General features: G+C 43.4%; 1 protein-coding gene across 1 annotated transcript; it reads right to left on the bottom strand.

Moving 5' to 3' along the window:
* Positions 1-2878: 2878 nt before the first annotated feature.
* tmc1 (transmembrane channel-like 1) lies at positions 2879-19048 on the bottom strand. The gene is made up of 20 exons (XM_031829437.1): positions 19009-19048; positions 16456-16479; positions 14466-14913; positions 13717-13899; positions 12792-12882; positions 12524-12605; positions 12105-12211; positions 11526-11624; positions 11237-11379; positions 10746-10890; positions 9138-9332; positions 7503-7682; positions 6903-7055; positions 6585-6713; positions 5929-5996; positions 4393-4632; positions 4045-4170; positions 3859-3937; positions 3188-3323; positions 2879-3066 (listed from the first exon to the last, which is right to left on the bottom strand). The coding sequence occupies exons 1-20, from the start codon at positions 19046-19048 to the stop codon at positions 2879-2881; spliced, it is 2856 nt and encodes a 951-aa protein (XP_031685297.1).
* Positions 19049-20602: the final 1554 nt, after the last annotated feature.

Here is a 20602-nt window from a genome sequence, read left to right as displayed (position 1 = left end):
TTTCAATATGAACATCTCCATGTGGCCTATCTTCCCTATAGGCCGACATTAAAATGCAATCAACATGCAAACAATACAGTTCTAAAAATGTCATAGGTTTTTGTTAAGCCGCTGATGCTACTGTACGTGTCAGTGAATCATTTCTCATATTTCCCGCCTTTCAGGAGTATAACATCACAATTGTATAGCTAATAGGCTAAGTGTTTATAGATGGACTGAGGGGAATGAACCTAGAGCAGCCAAGGTGATAATGGCTGGGGACACTTCTGGACCTAAATAAAACTCAAACCCTGGTTACAGCCCTGTAAGGACCGTATCTATCAAGTAAGGAGGAGGAGGAGGAGGAGGATGAGCGCGGAACTAACTAAGGTGTTTGCCAGTGTTTATCGAAATCTGAGGATTAAGTGGTTCAGTATAAGTGGTATAAAAAACCTTGCATAGGTAGGCTTGTTACAATTACCCCCTTAACCCTTATTGGAGCAGTCATTAGCAGGTCTGGAGATGATTAGGTGGCCATGATGGTATGAGCAGCAGATTGGGAATTTAGCCAGGACCACGGGGTTAACACCCCTACTCTTACGATAAGTGCCATGGGATCTTTATTGACCACAGAAAGTCAGGACACCCATTTTAACGTCCCATCCGAAAGACGGCACCCTTCGAAGGGCAATGTCCCCCTCACTACCCTGGGGCATAGGGATCTCAGACCAGAGGGACGAGTTCCCCCTACGGGACCTCCAACTCCCCTTCCAGTAACATCTGGTATCCCATCCAGGGACCGACCAGGACCGACCCGGCTAACTTCAAAGGCAAACCAACAATTGGATGCAGGGTGATTCCTGTTCAACATGTTTTCCTGGACCAGTTGATCTGGGGATCATGGTTCCATTTACTAAAAGTTCTTAACTACTGTTGATAGACCTGTTGAGTTATGCACCTTTTGAGAATGGATGAAATTCTGCACACAACCTCTGATATCTAATTGGACAAGAAAATAAAATAGACAGGAGGCCAGGTGGGAGAGAGAAATCAGTGCCTGTGATGCTCTGACGTTTCACTCTGCCCTTCATTACCGGTTGTACTATAACATTGAGATATCCGGTAATCTAGAACCATGCGGTCACGGTTCAGATATCCTGCCCATTGTACAAACATGGCGGGAGACTGGGAGGTAGCCAAACAGAGCAAGGTTGGGTTGAGACAGCGGGCACAATGGTAGCTGATTACCCATATTCGGGGTAAGGTAACTGTGCCTTTGGATGATCCAGAATACACTATACTAACCTTGCGAATGAGCTCAAGAAATGCATGAACCACGCTTGTGTCTTCTGTTGGGACGGAAGACAAATGTTTCTTCACCAAAGAAACCAACCGGACCACCAATCATTTAAACGTTTGTGTGGGAAAAATGGAGCATAAAGGACCTGCGCTTTCTTAAGATCTCAAATAACTCAAATGAATACTTAATGATAACTGTCTATGAATTGAACATGAGCATTTGCAATGTTAATGGATTGTATTATGCGCCAGTTCTGGAATGAATAAATGTTAATGACATTATAGGATTGATTTCTCATGGTTCCTTAGAATTGGTTGAGTTGGGGATGATACTAAAATAAGTCGGAGAAGCAATGCACAATAGGTTTGTGTTTGACGACTGTTTGGGATAGAGATCAACACCTTCAAATGAAGGTTTTATTAAAGCCATGCAAGCTACAGTAATTAGGTGTTGGTAGCTATATTACCCCAGATCTCACAGAGGAGGAATGACAGGATGATTAACAGATAAAAAAAACTGTGTCCAATCAGTGCACCAGAGTTAAGATATTGGGACACTCAGTATGTGGATCTGAGGACAGGGACACTCAATGAGTATGTGAAGCTTGGATCACTACAGAGATACTTGTTCAGGCCAAGGATCTTTGGTCAAGTTAACTGCGGTGCATGTCCAACGCGTCAATTTGTGGGAATTGTGTCCTTAATAGGTTTGCTTGATGGGAGCTGTCTCTCATTACCAAGTCACTGAAAACAGTCAGCATTTCAAGTTGATCATTGTATCCTGTTTTGAATATGAATGTACAAAGGGACATACATTGAATGATATTCCCCCTATGATGTAACCCTGCAGTTAAAATCAGAATTGGCAGAGGGGGAATTATTCCTATAATCTGCTCACAGACAACTTCTAAAACTGCTGGCCAACCAAGAACATTCCCTGAATTGATGGTCTTTCAGTGTTTAGTGCAGATCTTCCCAAACTGAGTCCTGGGGACCCCAAGGAGTGCACGTTTAGTTTTTTGCCCTAACAGCTCACAGTTGATTCAAATGATCCAAGCTTGATGATTAATTGATCATTTAGATCAACTGTGTAGTGCTAAGCCAAAAACCAAGATGTGCACCCTTGGGGTTCCGAGGACAGAGTTGGGGAAACCCTAGTTTAGTGCTTTAATAACTCTCCACAATGTCAGGTCCTTGTAAAACCGGATAATGTAATAACACAGGATATTATGTATGAACTCAGGTCCTGTCAATGCCAAATACATGTTATGTTGCTTGGTGTGCAGAATAGTTAGTACAAATTAATAAGAAATTAGATAGATTAATGTATACTATCACCAATTCAAAAAGTTACATTTTTACAGTCACAATTCACATAACACTGTTTGAATAAAGGTCCATTAGAACTGTAATGTACAGCCTGGTAATAAGGAATCAACTATTACCGGTCATGATACCTCTGGTGTTACTTCACTTCACTAAGTCACTTCAGCAGTCTTTTACTTTCAGTCTGCCTCTGAAATCAGAGTGACGTTTGTATATTCAGGGAGGTCTGTGTCTGTCTATAAAGTGTTTGTCATTTCCACATCTGTGACAGCAGTCATACTCGGTGTCTCTGGGAGTTTGGGACCCTCTGAACACTGGGTGCTGGTTGCCACTGGTTACCTGGTAGGGGCCCAGGGATTCTGTGGCCCCTCGGGGCCGGGGGGCTGGTGGCAGAAGGGGGAATTTGATGGTCGCTCTTTCCTTGATGTGCTCTGTGTTCCCCACCCTTCTTTTCTCTATCTTCTTAGAAAGGGACAAGGGGAGAGGAGAGGTATGATCACATAACTTGGTGCGAATCAAATTTTCAGATACTAAACAAAAACAAAACTGCTAACTAAATGTCCTGTCACAGTATTCTTCTCACCCGTATAAGATTGCTGAGAGGCGTTGTTTTTTCTCTGTTGCCGCGGTGCTTCTGACCGAGCTTTTTGAGCCTCCTCTAAATCCATGGCAGCTTTCAGTGCTGCCATTTTAGTCTTCTTCTTGTTCTCTTCATTTTGCTGGAAGTAAAGAAGCAGCTACTGTACAGGAACGGCTCCAAACTTTCTGATCGAGATTACAGGGATCACGGATTGTTTAGTTTAAGCAGTGTGGATGTGGATCCATAACTGCCTCTAATTCCCCACCTGAAAAAATATATGACTGGACTCTCTGTCTCCTGCTGATGTTTGTGATGTTTGAAATATTGTAGCTTAAAATATACTCTCATATCCTAAATAGCTGACACTTCCCTGTAACATTTTGAAATATTTATTGAAATCGCAGCTAAATGGGCTGTCCATCAGATGATGTAACCTCATCTGCATGCAGGTAGGCTGTGGGACCCTTGTTATTGACAAGTGAGTGTGTAGATTTGAACAGTTTAGAGAAATGATATACTCTGGCAATTGCTGCTCTCTGGTGGACAGACTATGTCAGTGCAAGTACCACACAGGGAGTGCTCTCTGGTGGACAGACTATGTCAGTGCAAGTACCACACAGGGAATATAATAGATACTGTATCAGCGTCAGAACCTTATTGATGGTACAACTTACGGTTTGAAGTTTCTTCTTTAACTCCAGGTTGGCTTGCTTGTAGCTTTTGGATGTAGACTGCAAGTAATAAATGGCCAAACTGTGTGTGTGGGGGGGGGGGAACAAATACCAAATATTTTATTTTACATTGTTATCTTGTATATAGTCTGGGGACTGCCCTGTGGATCATTAGCCCTGACTACTCACACCATCAGCAGTAGGAAAGGCAGCACCAGGCCAGGGTTGGAGGCGTAGCTGAACACCTTCCCAAACCAGGCAGGGAAATCAGATTCCAGCGTCTCCTGGATCACATCAAACATGCGGCTCTTCCCACTGCAGTGGAGCAATCAGAGATGAGAAACTGTCATCACACAACAAACAACTGGAGTGTGTGTGTGTGTGTGTGTGTGTGTGTGTGTGTGTGTGTGTGTGTGTGTGTGTGTGTGTGTGTGTGTGTGTGTGTGTGTGTGTGTGTGTGTGTGTGTGTGTGTGTGTGTGTGTGTGTGTTTACATGCATGTCTTGGCATATAAAGAATGCAGGTGTTTCTCTGTTACCTGAAGGGGCCACAGTCGAAGGAGGGGGGGATAGTGACTATGGTGTAGATGGCGGGCAGCGTTGAGAGGAAAAGGATGACCAGTAGCATAGCCATGTAGAAGTTGTTGGAGCCTGAGGCCTTGAACACCCTCTCCTGAGGAACATTACAGCACATGACGGCCCAGCACTGCAGGTACATTGACACATGCAGTCTCAGCACGTTCAGAGCAGGCAGGCAGGGGGCATAGAACGCACCCATCCTAGCAGAGAGAGAAAGGAGGGAGTTAATCCTTAAATGGGGGGGGTGTTCTGCTAAACATATGGAGTTGTTTTAAGATGGTCATACCAAGGATCATTTTAGCTATTTGATTGTGAACTTTAGGATCCTTTAAGTATCCACCAACAAAAAGATTTGATGAAACACTGAATTTGGCCTTACTGCTATTAGCCCATAGAAACACATTTTATTACAGATTCAGAAATTGAAAAACAGATAATAACATTTTTATCAAAAGGAAGTTTGCTTTAAAGATACAAGACGTGTATTGTTATCATTATTAAGATCATGATCCAAATTATTCATTTTTAACCATATAAAAATAGATTCCATACCAGATGCCATTCCACTTCCATACTTCCATTAATTTGTTCAACTGGTACCGGACTAACTAGACGAGTTATTCGTTTGTAGGCCAAACCGTTCGGACGCTGCAGACGTTTCTGTGAGAAGATCGATTATCGGGATGTCTCATTGTCTGACAAACATCGCTGTAGCTCGGCAACCTTCCACCGCAGATGCGGAAGGTCGGCATTGGCGGATGCAGTAGATTGAGATGCGGGCAAAACTAGATATCACCAGCTTAAACAGACATATTTTTATGGGGATTTTTGTATTACGCTTATTAGATATATGCGGAGCGCGCACATCGATTCTAGGGGGTTTAAACAAGCATATGATAGCGATGGACTGTCACGTAGAGCAGGTGTGTTGGAATGTGATATCGCACACTGCTTACTTGCAAGTTTCATTTATTTATTTCAAATGCCAACATTTTGGACCACTGCTCTGACCAGCACCGGCCAAAAAGTTTATTCCCCTGAAATATCTAGTCTATCGTGAGCTACTGTGACAAGTTAGAGCACACACATTATAACTAATAGAATGGACAGTCCCCTTTAAACAAACACAAAATGTATAGCTTACATTAAACCTTCATACGCAGCTTCACAAATCATCTATACACTTGCTTATCAACCCCAGCGGGGGGCAGACTTTGAGTATGTGACTGCAGAGCGCAGAAGCTAGAAGGCATACAATGCCTTCAAATGCATGACCAGGTTGCCTAAATGCAAGGCACATTTGCAGCCCCTAAGTTGTTGCTGAGAAGCTCTTGCCTTGTTTTTAAATGGATAAATATCTGTCTATTTTTGTACATCAGCCCCTGTATCTGATCATTTAATTCTACATACCAGTGGGACACCTAGCCTTCCTTTACTATCAGAAGGCCTCTCATAGGTGGAGGTGCCACAATAAGATTACAGCAGCTACCGCCTACCATATCATGCCTTGGTTGAAGATCAGGCCCAGGACATTCCCACTGACATCGAACTCTGAGTAGGAGGGCTTACACAAAGGAAAACAAGAATAGTCCATGTCGGTGCAATTCATCAAATCAATGACCAAATCAGTAACACTTGAAGGGGCTATACATAAGGCATTATAAACTGGGTGGTTTGAGCCCTGAATGCTGATTGGCTTAAAGCCGTGGTATATCAGACTGTATACCACGAGTATGACAAAACATGTATTTGTATTGTTCTAATTAAGTTTATAATAGCAATAAGACACCTCAGGGGTTTGTGGTATATGGCCAATATACCACAGCTAAGGGCTGTATCCAGGCACTCTGTGTTGTGTCGTGCTTAAGAACAGCCCTTAGCCGTGGAATATTGGCCATATACCACACCCCCTCTGGCCTTATTGCTTATTTATAACACATCTCTGAAACCAGTCATGGCACCTTTATGTGTTTTGCAGTATCATTCATAACAACCTTCATCCCACATTGATTCAACATCATTCAACAGACCAGACTTCAAGTAAAAGCAAAAAGCAACAGCAATGCAATGACAAAACGGACTTGAAGTGTGGCTTAAACAGATTTCAAGCCTAAATACAGAGTAGAGCAAAGTGGTCAATCCAGAGACTCACAAATCCAGCCTCCAAGTCCCAACACCAGCAGTAGTTGAGGAAACGCACCAGCACAGCACGCAAGAAGTCCCCGATCAGGAGCGTGATGTAGGTTGTCATAGTATCCGACACAATGAGTCGGACAAATTCCTACATATTCCCAAAGTATATTAAATGGCAAATAATACACACGTCATCCCAGTACATTTACGCTGTAAAAACAATACTAAACATACACACAAGAATCATGAATGCATGCCCCCCCTTCCAATTCACCCAAACAATAAGCTATTTATCATTACCAGACCTGGATTCAAATAGTATTTAACCATTCATTACCTGTCCCACCATGGTTTCCCAGCAGGGTCCTCGTGGGATGTCGGCAGGGTGGACGGTGATGGGAGGAGCTGTGCTATTCGCTCCCATGGTCCCATTATACAGACTGGCCTCCCATATAGTCATATTAAGCTTCAGCACCTCCTCCTCCTCCCGCTTAAATCAACAAAAACAAAACATTTAGTGCTCAATTTAAAGACAGGTGTCGTATCAGCCTGTTTCCCCATCTACAGTAATAGTGGGTTGATGCTTGTATATGGAAACCTCAGGTTTAAACCAGATGTTTAACCCAGCTGCAGGTTAAGACTAGTAACTCATGTGTTTTCTTTGTGGGGGAAAAAAACAAAGGAATATGAGAGGGTTACACTTGTTCTCATAAAAGTGAAAACTAGATGATGATAAAAAAAAGTGTAAAATAATCATCTGAAAAAAACCATAGAATACGTTTTGGGGTCATTCGTATTCCTATTGTTAAAAACCCTTTACAAAGTGTTCAAGGAACCTTAGAGGGTTGTTGGTAGAACCATTAGAAGATAAAAGGATGTTAGGTAGAACCCTTCATGGGGGTACGTGGTATAACTAGCCACAGGCTTCCAGATTTACTTTGAGGTTGATCTCATCCATGAGTGCGATGATGAAGGTGTAAAGGTTCCCCAGGAATAGGGCGAAGATGCGTCCCAGCTGCCACTGTAGAGCAATGCGGGGGTGATAGTTCTCTAGTGCACTGATCACATCAAACAGCATGGGACAGAACATCCCCAGGAGGGACATCACCATGTTCACCTGACAGACAATAACACGCATACAATATACTGTTATTCACACCTATGAATAAATGAATATAAACTCAATCACACAGACACGCAAGAGCATACAGATCGCACAAATAAACATAATTAATCAAGGTACTGATTGCAAACACATGTAAATCAGAAAAGGCTGGTGGGAGGAGCTATATGAGGACTGGAGCTATATGGGGACAGGAGCTATATGAGGACTGGAGCTATATGAGGACTGGAGCTATATGAGGACTGGAGCTATATGAGGACTGGAGCTATATGAGGACAGGAGCTATATGAGGACATGAGCTATATGAGGACATGAGCTATATGAGGACTGGAGCTATATGAGGACTGGAGCTATATGAGGACTGGAGCTATATGAGGACAGGAGCTATATGAGGACAGGAGCTATATGAGGACAGGAGCTATATGAGGACTGGAGCTATATGAGGACTGGAGCTATATGAGGACTGGAGCTATATGAGGACTGGAGCTATATGAGGACAGGAGCTATATGAGGACTGGAGCTATATGAGGACAGGAGCTATATGAGGACTGGAGCTATATGAGGACAGGAGCTATATGAGGACTGGAGCTATATGAGGACTGGAGCTATATGAGGACATGAGCTATATGAGGACTGGAGCTATATGAGGACTGGAGCTATATGAGGACTGGAGCTATATGAGGACATGAGCTATATGAGGACTGGAGCCATATGAGGACTGGAGCTATATGAGGACTGGAGCTATATGAGGACTGGAGCTATATGAGGACTGGAGCTATATGAGGACTGGAGCTATATGAGGACTGGAGCTATATGAGGACATGAGCTATATGAGGACTGGAGCTATATGAGGACTGGAGCTATATGAGGACATGAGCTATATGAGGACTGGAGCTATATGAGGACATGAGCTATATGAGGACTGGAGCTATATGAGGACAGGAGCTATATGAGGACTGGAGCCATATGAGGACTGGAGCTATATGAGGACTGGAGCTATATGAGGACTGGAGCTATATGAGGACATGAGCTATATGAGGACTGGAGCTATATGAGGACTGGAGCTATATGAGGACTGGAGCTATATGAGGACATGAGCTATATGAGGACTGGAGCCATATGAGGACTGGAGCTATATGAGGACTGGAGCTATATGAGGACTGGAGCTATATGAGGACTGGAGCTATATGAGGACTGGAGCTATATGAGGACTGGAGCTATATGAGGACTGGAGCTATATGAGGACTGGAGCTATATGAGGACGGGCTCATTGTAATGGCTGGAATGGAATTGATTAAACGGAATTAAACAGGTGGTTTCCATATCTTTGATGTGTATGATACTGTTCCATTTATACCATTCCAGCCTTTAAAATGAGCCCATCCTCCTATACACCCTCCCACCAGCCTCTTCTAAGTCAAACACACACACACACACACACACTTGTACCTCATTCCTCTCCCACCAGCTATGGCTCTCCAGTCCCTCTAAAGCAAACTTCTGGGAGCGACGCACCACAAAGTAGATGAGATATCCACTTCCTGCTAGACAGCACAGCACCAGGAAGTTGGCCAGAACCCGCAGAAAACGAGTCAAGTGGATGTTGTCATCCTTCCTGCTCTCCTGTTCCTCCAGAATGGCCTCCTAGGAAGTTGGCATCACAAGGGCAGAGAACACACACACATATACACAGACACACATGCACAAACACACACAGAGACAACCAATCAAACATTACCATACATAAACTAATGTAAAACAGGGTGAAGGTGACTTTATTAAAGTATACAGAGTTGTCATGTGAAATGTGTATGCTTTCCTATTGGTCCATTTGAATTAATTGCTTGTGTGCTCTGATTTGTGGCAGGAGTGGCTCTGGAGAATGCACATCTACCTGTTCCTACAAAATGGTACTGCCTTTGCTGAAAAGGATAGAACTGCTGTTGTCTCCGAGTCCCACACCAGGTAGCTGCAAACTGACATTCATTCACAGTTGACAAATCTTCTGTCCAGTCTCTGTGTTGTGTGCGTGTTCATTGTAAAAGGGTCTATCAGAGTACCAAACGTGAACAGGTACGCAGCAGTGTTCTAGAATATTGGATGGTTCCTACCTTCGAATTATCAGCGCAGCTCAAGAGATGTCTGTCAACACATTCAAAGGAATAGAGGATGCATACTGGGAGACTCAGATATGGGACTCTTACTAGATGTGTTGGGTGAAGTTTGCTGTACTTAGACTTGTTATCCTGATATGTGCTGTACCTGAGCTACACTACTTGAGAATTGCACATTGCAGGTTACACTGAAATGATTGTATCTGCCTTTTGATTGCCACGTTAAGCCTGTCAGCCTGTACAGCTTAGAAAACTATTTTAACCTCAGTTGTTTGTAATAAACAACATTTTTGATAATCCTGTGTTGTGTGTGAATTCCATACCAGTACCCAGTTCAGAGGGGTATCCTATGAAGCAAGCTAGATCTACTCAGGGAAGGGCCAGACTACCACATTTGGGGGTTGTTTATTAATATACAAGCACCTTTGTCCCACGCCTAATACTATTTGTATTTTATTAAGTCATTCAAAAGTTACATTGCGTGAAGTTTAAAGTGCATTATTTCATTACTAAATGTGTCATGTGATATTTTAGCATGACTATTTTTAACACACAAAAAAAAAACATTTAATAAAATATTTAATCAGTCGTCTTCCTCAAACGAAGGGGATGATGACACAATCTTCGCGAGAGGGACTGAGAGAGGGAATCTGATTTCATTGGTCCTCTACTCGCAGCTCCGTCATTTCATTCAGGGTAAGTGGAGTGAGCTGTGAGTTAGCCTGCCCCGGAGCAGTTAGTTCTGAGGGATTCGTTGCCATAGAAATGTACATGGCTAAAAGGTGAGCCACTCTTGTATGACTGGTTATCCCGAGTGGAACTCAAAAGTTGACCAAAGTTATCTCGCTAACTCCTCAACCCTGTTTCGTATGATACCCCCCTAGGTCTCTATTGACCCTGCCCTATCCTAGTCCCTGTGGTTCTTACACTAACATGTGTTTACCTTAAAGCTGGTGGTGATGGAGGCAAACTTGTTGTCGGCTGTCTCAGGGTTGCCGATGAGGTAATCCCAGCTGGTGAACATCTTCCAGCTGAAATTGAAGCTGTTGTTGTCTCCGCCACCGTCCTCATTAGCATTCCGGGCCATACTTTAACATGTTTCATAATAAATAGAAGAAGTGTCAAACAATAACATCATCAGATTTGACCGGGACTCTATCTGTTTCTCACTGGAAATGTGATCAATGTTTCAATTTTTTTTGTCACAATTGTCAGGAAGTGCACACACGAGGGGCATTTTGATTAGGCACCAAATGGAATACAACAGACTGAAAAAGGGAAGGACCTGGACTTGTCCAATACGAAACGAAACGCTCATTTTAATTTCCTGTTTTTGCACAACCATGTCAAAGTCCCCTGGTGTGTGGGGGGGGGGGGGGGGGGGGGGGGGGCTTTGAGGACCACTGAGAGACCAGTAAACATACAGGTACTCACGTCCTTATCACCACCATATAGCTATAGGCCACAGTTCCCACGCCAACCAGGAAGTAGGAGAGGGGCATGCGGAACTTGAGCCAGCCAATGGCGCGCTGGCTGTTGTAGTAGCCATAAAAGAGGACAGAATACTGGGCGTAGCCCTGGGACACACACATGATTCAGATTTCATTCAGTATTAACAACTTCTTGACAACTTTAAAAACACCACGCACACGCACATAAAGAGTCATGTTAGTGGTAACATTACACAGTGGTCACATTATACAAATAAACAATTAGTAATGACCCCAAAGTCCCATAGGACAGCAAAGTCCATGGCGTTGGCTTCGTCAGCTCTAGGGACAGTCTTTCTGGGCATGCTACCATACGGCCTGCCCATCAGAGCCTAGACAGAGATAAAGAGTTAAAGCATCTGTTGAGATGCTACTAGAGCCTGCCCACTAAGACATCATTTCAACGTTTAGTTTTGATTTACATTTGGTTGAGTTGTCAACGAACATGAATACAACCTGAAATCAACAACAAAAATGTCACCATGTCATTGGGTTTAGGTGAAAAGTTGGGAGAAAATCACATGAAATGTCCTTGCGTTGATTACTTTTTGCAAATCCAATCAGTTTTCTGCATTGATTCAATGTCATCTCATTGAATTGTTTTATTGAAATGATGTGGAAACAACGTTGATTCAACCAGTTTTTGCTCAGTGAGTGGGGCCTCCTTTATAAATAAATACAAATTCTTCATTTTCATATAAAATTACTATATATGAGGAAATGTCAATTATACCATGTCTACACCGAAGTCACAAAATTCGGGCCTTAAATTCGGGCCAAAATTCTGATTTGAAGATCAAATGGCCCCCTACCTCTGGCACCATGACCAGGCCAAACGTCAGCCCAAAGAGGATCATGTTGATGCCATACATCCACCTCAGGAATATGAAGTAGGAGGCAACCGAGGAGCCAAAATGGCCTGTAGGAGGCACAAAGCACAGTCATATACGGTACTGTGTTTCATCACACTGAGGAGAATTACATAAATCAGTCGATCACAGAGTGACTTCCAAGGACTCCAAGGGGGTAGGCAAGAGGGCCCCAGGGGTCCTCAAAAAAGTGATACACAAATTAGAGAAACAGCAAAGTCCATGGCAAAGCCCATAGTAAGGAACAGAGGTAGCTAGCTGTGTGCTAACCTTTTCAGCGAGGTTGAAAAATAAAAGACAACCAGAAAGCACCAACAAAACCGTGCAAGGATACAAAAGGAAGAGGTAAGAGACATACTTACTCTCAATCTCTTTGATTTTCATCTCCCATGGAACGCAAGCAGTTTTGAAGTTTTCAAAGTCCCTCTGAAACTTCATCCATTTCTAACAGCAAAACCAGCAGTGTCATGGAATAGAGATCCCACATGGGCTTGCTGACTATACTTGTGTTGTAAAGGATCATAGATAACTGGTAGCATAAACATGACACAATAAAGAACACATAAAAACACTGGTCCAAGTATCGACAAATCAATGCCTTTGTCACCTATAACAGATGACTGTCCTCACCTTCAACATCATGACTTTATATGCATACAGTTTTCTGCTCTTTCCTTTCCCAAGAGCTCCCTCATATTTCTCCACAAACTCATGGGACTCCCTGTGAAATATGAGGCAGGATTAGTTACTGGTACCGGTACTGGTAAAATAAATATAATCGTATTGCACCATACTTCATGCTATGGCTACTCGGTGCTCCTCCAACGTGCTAAACAAGCTTCCTGGTTCCATTACATACCAACAGCTACATTTATACCCTTTTCACACTACTGAGCCGAGCCAAACAAAGCTGGGCTGTAATGTGCTGGCCTGGCTATGCATCGACTGTAATTGCAGGGACCATGCTGGAAAGGACAATGTGACAGGGAGATATCTGAGACCACAAAATATGTTTCGGAATCGAGACATATTGTAGAGATGGATTGACTTGCCACAAAGCCTGTTTTAGCATGGACAGTGCCATGGAAGGCTTTCAACATTCTAAATTAGTCAACTGGGTGAGACTTTCCATGGGTTAAGGAAGGGTCACTCAATTCCATCCAGGTCAGCGGGAGAGATCAGCCAATGAATCATACTCCTGGGCAACCATCCCAGCAAACCAGGCTTTATGCCTGTTCAGACTATGGCCTTATCTCAATTGCATGCTCCTCGCATCCTCTCTCCTCACCTCTTTCTCAAAGTCCATTGGATGAGAAAGACAGATGTCCCTTTCAGTTTGTTTATTAACCGCCAATTAATCCACAGAAGTAGAAGAAATGGACAAGGTTAAAAGGAGATAGCACTCAATGGCACTGCCCACCGAGGTGTCTAATGGCAAAGATAGGTGTACCCTCTCTCCATGTTCATGGGTCAGCTCAACACAATAGTGTGAAAGGGGTAATAGTTTAGGGGCTGGGGAAATGCATTTGCTTTAGAGTTGGGGTTATCTCAGCACCGTAGAGTTAGCAGTTTCTTCCTCATGGGCCAAGGCTTTCCTCTTAGGGTCGAGATAAGTTTCTTCCTCTCATCCACTTCCTCCTTCAGCTTCTCCAACTCCTCGGGAGACAAGACCTCTGGTTTCTCCTCTCCCACTTTCTCTTCCTCATCCTCCTCTTCCTCTGATGACTCATGCTCCGCACTGAGACAGCAAGAAAAGTCATTTTGTTTTTGTTTGTAAGGTTGGGGAAGGTAGAGGGCAACATTTTTGTCACACAAAAGATAATTATAGAGATTCTTATCTGCAATCCGCAATTTAATGTGAGACTTTTTTTAAACAACGTGCATCATGACGAGCCGATTATTTAACCATGAAGAGTTTAGTACCCTGCACAAAGAATGTCATGATTCACATGTGATGATGGGTTGTGAGCTGTATATAAACGTGCAATGGATAACTCCAGAGTGGCTCAATAGTCTAAGGCACTGCATCTCAGTGCTAGAGGAGTCACTACAGACCGTTTCGATTCCAGGCTGTATCGCAACCAGCCGTGATTGGGAGTCCCATAGGGCTGCGCACAATTGGCCCAGCGTCGTCCGGGTTAGGGTTTGGCCGGGGTAGGCCGCCATTGTAATTAAGAATTTGTTCTTAACTGAATTGCCTGGTTACATTTTTTTAAACTTCACTGCCCTTTGCTCATACAAAATGTTAGCCACAATGTTTTGAAATGTAAAATGCAATGCAAGATTGTACACACAGGACCTTACCTTGTCTCAACCCTTTTTTTCTTTTGTTTCTTCTCAACTGTCTCTCCTCTTCCATTGTCCTCCTTTTTCCCGCCTTTTTCTGGGCGTCCATTTTTCCTCTTCTCCTCGGTATCTCCATCTTCCTCTCCTACAACCTCTATCTCTTTTTGCTCCAGCTTTCTGGTGTTTTCATTGCTGAAATTCTTTTGAGTTTTAGCAACCGTGTCATTCTTTACTTCTTCCTGCCTCTCATCCTCTCCCCCTTTCCCTTTCCCCTCCTTATCCCTCTTTTTTCGTCCTCTCCTCTCCTCTCTTCCTGGTCTGTCCTCCAATTCCTTTCCTTCTTTTCTTGCACTGGAAGCTCTTCTTGCTACATTTCTTCTTCTCTTTCGGTCCCTCTCTTTCTTTCTCTCCTTCTCTTTTGCCCTCTCCTGCCTCCCATCAGAGTCAATAACTGTGTCCTCTTCATCTGCGGTAAAAACAAAAAACAGAGACATGGCAGTCGTCATACTAATATTTTATCCAAACAATAATATTAGAATGAAACAACAGGAAACAGGAACCAAATGAAGGGGTATCTCCTGCCTCCTAAAGTTTCTTTGAAAACACATTCACTGCTAGAATAAGATGAAAGAGAGGGAAAGGAGATAGATATGCCAGTAGGTGACAAATAACCAACCCCAAAAATGACCCCTAGCCCTGTGAGATCTGAGTGGAATTTAGATGTTCATTTTATATTAGCTCCACCTTGCCCTCTGATAGGCTAGGTGTCATTTTCACCATATGGCTTTTACCTGTCAATTCCTCTCAGATCTCCACAATTTCATAGAGGTAGGGTCTTGACTGGGGGTTGGGCACAAGTGTCACTTCTGAAATGGACGATTGTTTTGTGATTTGTTGAGGGACAGGCACAGGCAGCATTTCAGTTTAGTAGGTATTCGCACTCAATCAAACCATAAAAAGGAAGAAAACTGCTTTTTTTTTTGTTCAGCCTTTTTAGCACTTTGCACGGTCCCCTTTTGTATTATTTCGGGCAGGGAATTCAATTTAAGTATATTTTCGCATCTCGGCCTCCTTGTTTTTTTTTCTTCCTTTTGATGGTTTGAGTGCAAGTACCTACAGAACTCCACAGATATTTTTTTCCCTCACACACTGGCCCCCATTCAGTCCTAGCCTGAGCACAGACCTTCATACTGGCTTTCCAGAGGTAGCATTTCAGCCACGTTTCATACACAAGAAACCGTATATTATCAACCGTGACTCCTGTCCATGTTGGTCACTTTACTCTATTCCTTAACATACCATCCACTCTGCTCTCTTCCATCCTTTTTGCCCTCCCTCCGATGCAGGCTGTTGCCAGAGAGCACTATTAATCCGGTGGTAATTGGGGACACAGGCCGTGAGAGGGGGACTGAGGAGTCCACAGGGTCGTGTGACAAGGATTTAGACCGTAAGAGTGGGGAGCAGAGAAGAAGAGTGTTTCCTGACTTGGACACAATGCCACATGTCAACACCTCCAGCAGGCCCTCTCTAGTATTCTCCAGCCAACCCAGCCCCTGATGAAATACTGTGAGAGCTTGTATACTTGACATAGAAATAGAATGACTAGAAGTTTGTGTAAACCAGCAAGATTGACATGTCTTGCCAAATCAGGTGACCTTCACTGGGTCAGAAGAGGAGAGACTGGGTGGAATTCAACCTTAAAGCATTTCCATTAAGACCAAACAAATCTCTGTGCACACTGCTTCGTATTGCATCCCTGTCCGTGACATCTCGCCAATCTTTTTCAATTTGTCATTCGAATTCAACAGTTGCACAGGGCAGGTATGCCAAGTTTACATTTTGTAGGCTTGAAAATGCCATTTGTTTATTCTCCTCCAGCCTTAGTGATGTGAAAGCTATGACATCATTTTACTGGACTTGCTGAAGCAGAGAGTAAAGGCATGCTGCTGCATGTGATTGACAGTTGAAAGAAGGTATCAACAAGCGCCCAGCCCAAGGATCTACTCACCTGTATCCTCCAAGCCAATGCTGACTGTGGGTTGAAGAGAAACAGTCATTCAAAACAGTTGTGTATCTCATATGTTATATTAATGGACATGGTGGAGATGATAAAGACGAAGATATCTAAACAACTGAATCCCTTGCAAACATTCACAGTGCAGTGCTCCCACTGTATGATTTTACCTACCACTTATTGATGACCTCAATAAGGGACAGGTAAAGTGATGTCAACTGGAGGAGAGGGCTCAAGCCTGTATTCATAAAGCGTCTCGGGGTATAGGAGTGCTTATCTGAGATCAGTTGTAAGATTGTAAGAACAGGGAGGACCTGATCCTCAATCAGCACTCTTACTCTGAAACATGTTGTGAATATGAGCCCAGGAGAATCTGGGTCAGACGAGAAAGCTGCTGATGTTCGACAGGATTCAGGCTGCCTGTCCCCCTCCAGGCTGAGGTGTGTCTTTGCAGAGAAGAGGACCTAGACCAGACAGCCTGTCACCCTCCAGGCTGAGATGTGTTACTGCAGAGTTCCTGTCCCCCTCCAGGCTAAGGTGTGCTACTGCAGAGTGCCTGTCACCCTCCAGGCTGAGGTGTGTTACTGCAGAGAGTGCCTGTCACCCTCCAGGCTGAGATGTGTTACTGCAGAGTGCCTGTCACCTTCCAGGCTGAGATGTGTTACTGCAGAGAGTGCCTGTCACCCTCCAGGCTGAGGTGTGTTAATGCAGAGTGCCTGTCACCTTCCAGGCTGAGATGTGTTACTGCAGAGAGTGCCTGTCACCCTCCAGGCTGAGGTGTGTTCCTGCAGAGTGCCTGTCACCCTCCAGGCTGAGATGTGTTACTGCAGAGTGCCTGTCACCCTCCAGACTGAGGTGTGTTACTATAGAGAGTGCCTGTCACCCTCCAGGCTGAGATGTGTTACTGCAGAGTGCCTGTCCCCCTGCAGAGAGACCCTCCAGGATCCTCATGACTGACTTAAAAGAGGAGCTAAATATCTGACTTAAAAGCCTGCTGAGTCGATCATGGGCAGAGAGGTGTATGGTCTTCCACCCCTGAAGATAGCTTCCCACCTTACCAGAGGAGGGGGCACTGCCCAGCTAAGGAAGCCAATACGTAATGTTAGAATAATTGACTGAAGGGGTTGGCAACATCGAGGCTCGAGAGCCACATTGGGATTTCAAAATTCATATCATATATCTGTATTCATATAAGCTGTTAATGTTCAACATTCCTTTGGTCAAAGGTATACAAAATAAAACATAGTCAAGCATCAAAGCTAGAATCCTTAGTTGCTACATTATTTTTTGGACTTATAAATGTATTAGATTTACCCATTGATTCTTAAAGAATATAACTTATGTCTCATGAGCTTAGTTCAACGGTCTTAACCCGTCAGAACCCAGAATATAAGCTTGTTTTACTCCAATGTTCATAAAACAAAGTAAATGTAAACAAACACTGTATAGCCTCAAAACATGGTTAAAGTAGTTAAAGATAGTTATGATATCATGGATAATCAGTCCCTGCATCCATAGTGGTACATTCATTTGAGAGTGGTTACATTTCTTCAGGCCCATCCCTCAGCTTTTAACCAAAACAGTTATGGATTTTAGCATTAAATGTGGATTGTTCGCATGGTCATTGTCCTATACTGTATTGTTCTGGGGGATAGATAAAGGGGGACCTCTGACAGGGTGAACAGATGTCACTGGACAGCCTTTATTTCATTTGTATGTGTGTCCGCGGAGTAACCGGAGTGGCGAGCGATACAGGGGTCATTACAGACATACAGAGCACATAAACACAAAGGACCCAATGAAGCCTAATGATGCATGGCCTGTGGCAAAAGCAGTCCAGGAGAGAAGGGGAGCAACTAGGGGTCAGGGGGCATTACGCCACCTGCCCTAAATTCAGCCTCATCACCTCTGTGTGTGTGTGTGTGTGTGTGTGTGTGTGTGTGTGTGTGTGTGTGTGTGTGTGTGTGTGTGTGTGTGTGTGTGTGTGTGTGTGTGTGTGTGTGTGTAAGGATAAGCCTCTGATCCTTTTCTAGTCTTCAGCTTACTGCAAAAGGTGATCACATTCTGAGGACTGAATTAAAAAATATATATATATTGCTCATGACTCGATGTGATCGTGCAAATGATCACAAAACGGGCTCTGATAATATGAGCTGGTTCTCATTGTAAAATCGAAGTTAAAAAACCCCAGAAACAATAACATGATACTGACATTCAACAATATAGGGCCATAGGCATCATTATAGACAACATATTCCACAAACGCAAATGGACCCACGTTTTTAAGCATATAAATCTCCTTAATGTTTTACCATTTGAGTAAGCTCAGAAATAGTACATATCATTACAAATGTCCCCTGGGTCCAGGTGACACGCAGTCGGAAAAATATGAACATTAACAAAATCGGGAAATCTTACTGTCACTCTCTGAGGTGATTAGACTCTCCCGTGGCATCCTCTTTTTGCTCCTCTTCCTCCTCCTCCTCCTTAGTGGTCTAGTACGACTGTAGCTCAGTGTGTGTCCCACATGTACCTCTCTACACCTACCTTCTGGTTCCTCAGAGGGGGAGAAGAGCAGCCACCCCATCCCGGCCCACCCTGACCCAACCCAAACTGGGAGGGGAGTGAGGAAGAGGAGGGGGAGGGGGGAGGGGGAGGGGGGGCATGATAAGGCATCTCGCATGAGGAGTTCACTTTTCCCCCGCCACTCAGCAACCCAAGGCGGGGACAATACAAGGCCCGAAACCCTAGAGCCACGCAATTTCACTACCTGTGAATAATTCATACATGAGTTATGACTGCCTTTATACAGGGAAGGAGAAGGGAGATGCTTTAAAAAGGGTTGCCGATGGAACACTGTGGGACGTGTTGATGGGAGTCACAGATTCCATTATGCTTTGCTCTGCTCCATTCTCAAACGCAGCCAAATTCATAGATCTGTCCGAATATCCATGTGACAGTATTTTCACTATTTTGTTCCCTCTGAACATTTCCACCTGCAACTCACACCAGATGTCAAATACATACTTTACCAGTAGTAGCAAAGGAATAGAAATCCAAAGTGAAACATACTTTTTAGAACACAGCGCAACCTGCTAATTACCGTTTTGACCTCTAACTGGCCATTTTATGCTTTTCTAATCAGTGTCCATCAAAAAAAACACGAAGAAATCAAATGTATGGGTTTCATGTTGCTCCTTAGTATATCAATTCACAATCACCTCTGTAATAGATGGTTCTCTCTCAGACACAGCATATGTTAAAATATGTGTGAAACCGGGTCACCTGGGCCCAGTTTTTCAAAACGTCTCTGCTCGGATTTCGGCAATCGGATTGAATTAAATCTTATTATTGGGCATTTCAAAACTGAAACAAGAACATCTGATCACCCGTATTGGGATTCGGTTTGGTATTCAAATTTGACCTTTAAATGAGATTAAATGTTTTTTCAAAACTCAAGGGTAGTGATTAGGATAGTTCTGATGCCGAAAATCTGGATAATCTTGATCCCTTTGGAAGCATGGATTCAGGGTGGATTTAGAGAGGTGAAAGGGAGGTTTAAAAAAACATTCTTACATCTGAAAGCCAAAGGTTAATTATGTTAAATTGACTGCAGGACAGGTATGTGATCATTTATTTGATTGAGAAGTGTCAAAAAAAAATGCTTGAATTTATAATTGATACGCAGGCTCTATATTTATTTATACTGTATTATACTGAACAAAAATAAATATGCAACATGTAAAGTGTTGGTCCCATGTTTCATGAGCTGAAATAAAATATTCCCGAAATGTTCCATAAGCACAAATAGGGGAATTCCACACAATTTTGTTTACATCCCTGTTAGTGAGCATTTCTCCTTTGTCAAAATAATCCATCCACTTGACACGTGTGGAATATCAAGAATCTGGTTAAACAGTATGATCATTACAGAGGTGCACCTTGTGCTGGGGACAATATTAGGCTTCTACACCTGCATTGCTTGCTGTTTGGGGTTTTAGGCTGGGTCTCTGTACAGCACTTTGAGATATCAGCTGATGTACGAAGGGCTATATAAATAAATTTGATTTGATTTGATTAGGCTGCACCAAAATGTGCAGTTTTGTCACACAACACAATGTCACAGATGTCTCAAGTTGAC

The sequence above is a fragment of the Oncorhynchus kisutch genome, linkage group LG8, assembly GCF_002021735.2.
Source record: "Oncorhynchus kisutch isolate 150728-3 linkage group LG8, Okis_V2, whole genome shotgun sequence".
Classification (NCBI taxonomy): Eukaryota; Metazoa; Chordata; class Actinopteri; order Salmoniformes; family Salmonidae; genus Oncorhynchus; species Oncorhynchus kisutch.
Note: the sequence above shows the minus strand (reverse complement) of the source record. Positions and strands in the feature narration are given on the sequence as shown.

Coding starts and splice junctions, on each gene's coding strand:
- tmc1 (XM_031829437.1), bottom strand. CDS start 19,048: ATGGGGTGGCTGCTCTTCTCCCCCTCTGAGGAACCAGAAG. Junction 6,714..6,902: donor GGGAAACCATGGTGGGACAG/GTAATGAATGGT, acceptor GGGAATATGTAG/GAATTTGTCCGACTCATTGT. Junction 5,997..6,584: donor GGGACTTGGAGGCTGGATTT/GTGAGTCTCTGG, acceptor CCTTTGTGTAAG/CCCTCCTACTCAGAGTTCGA.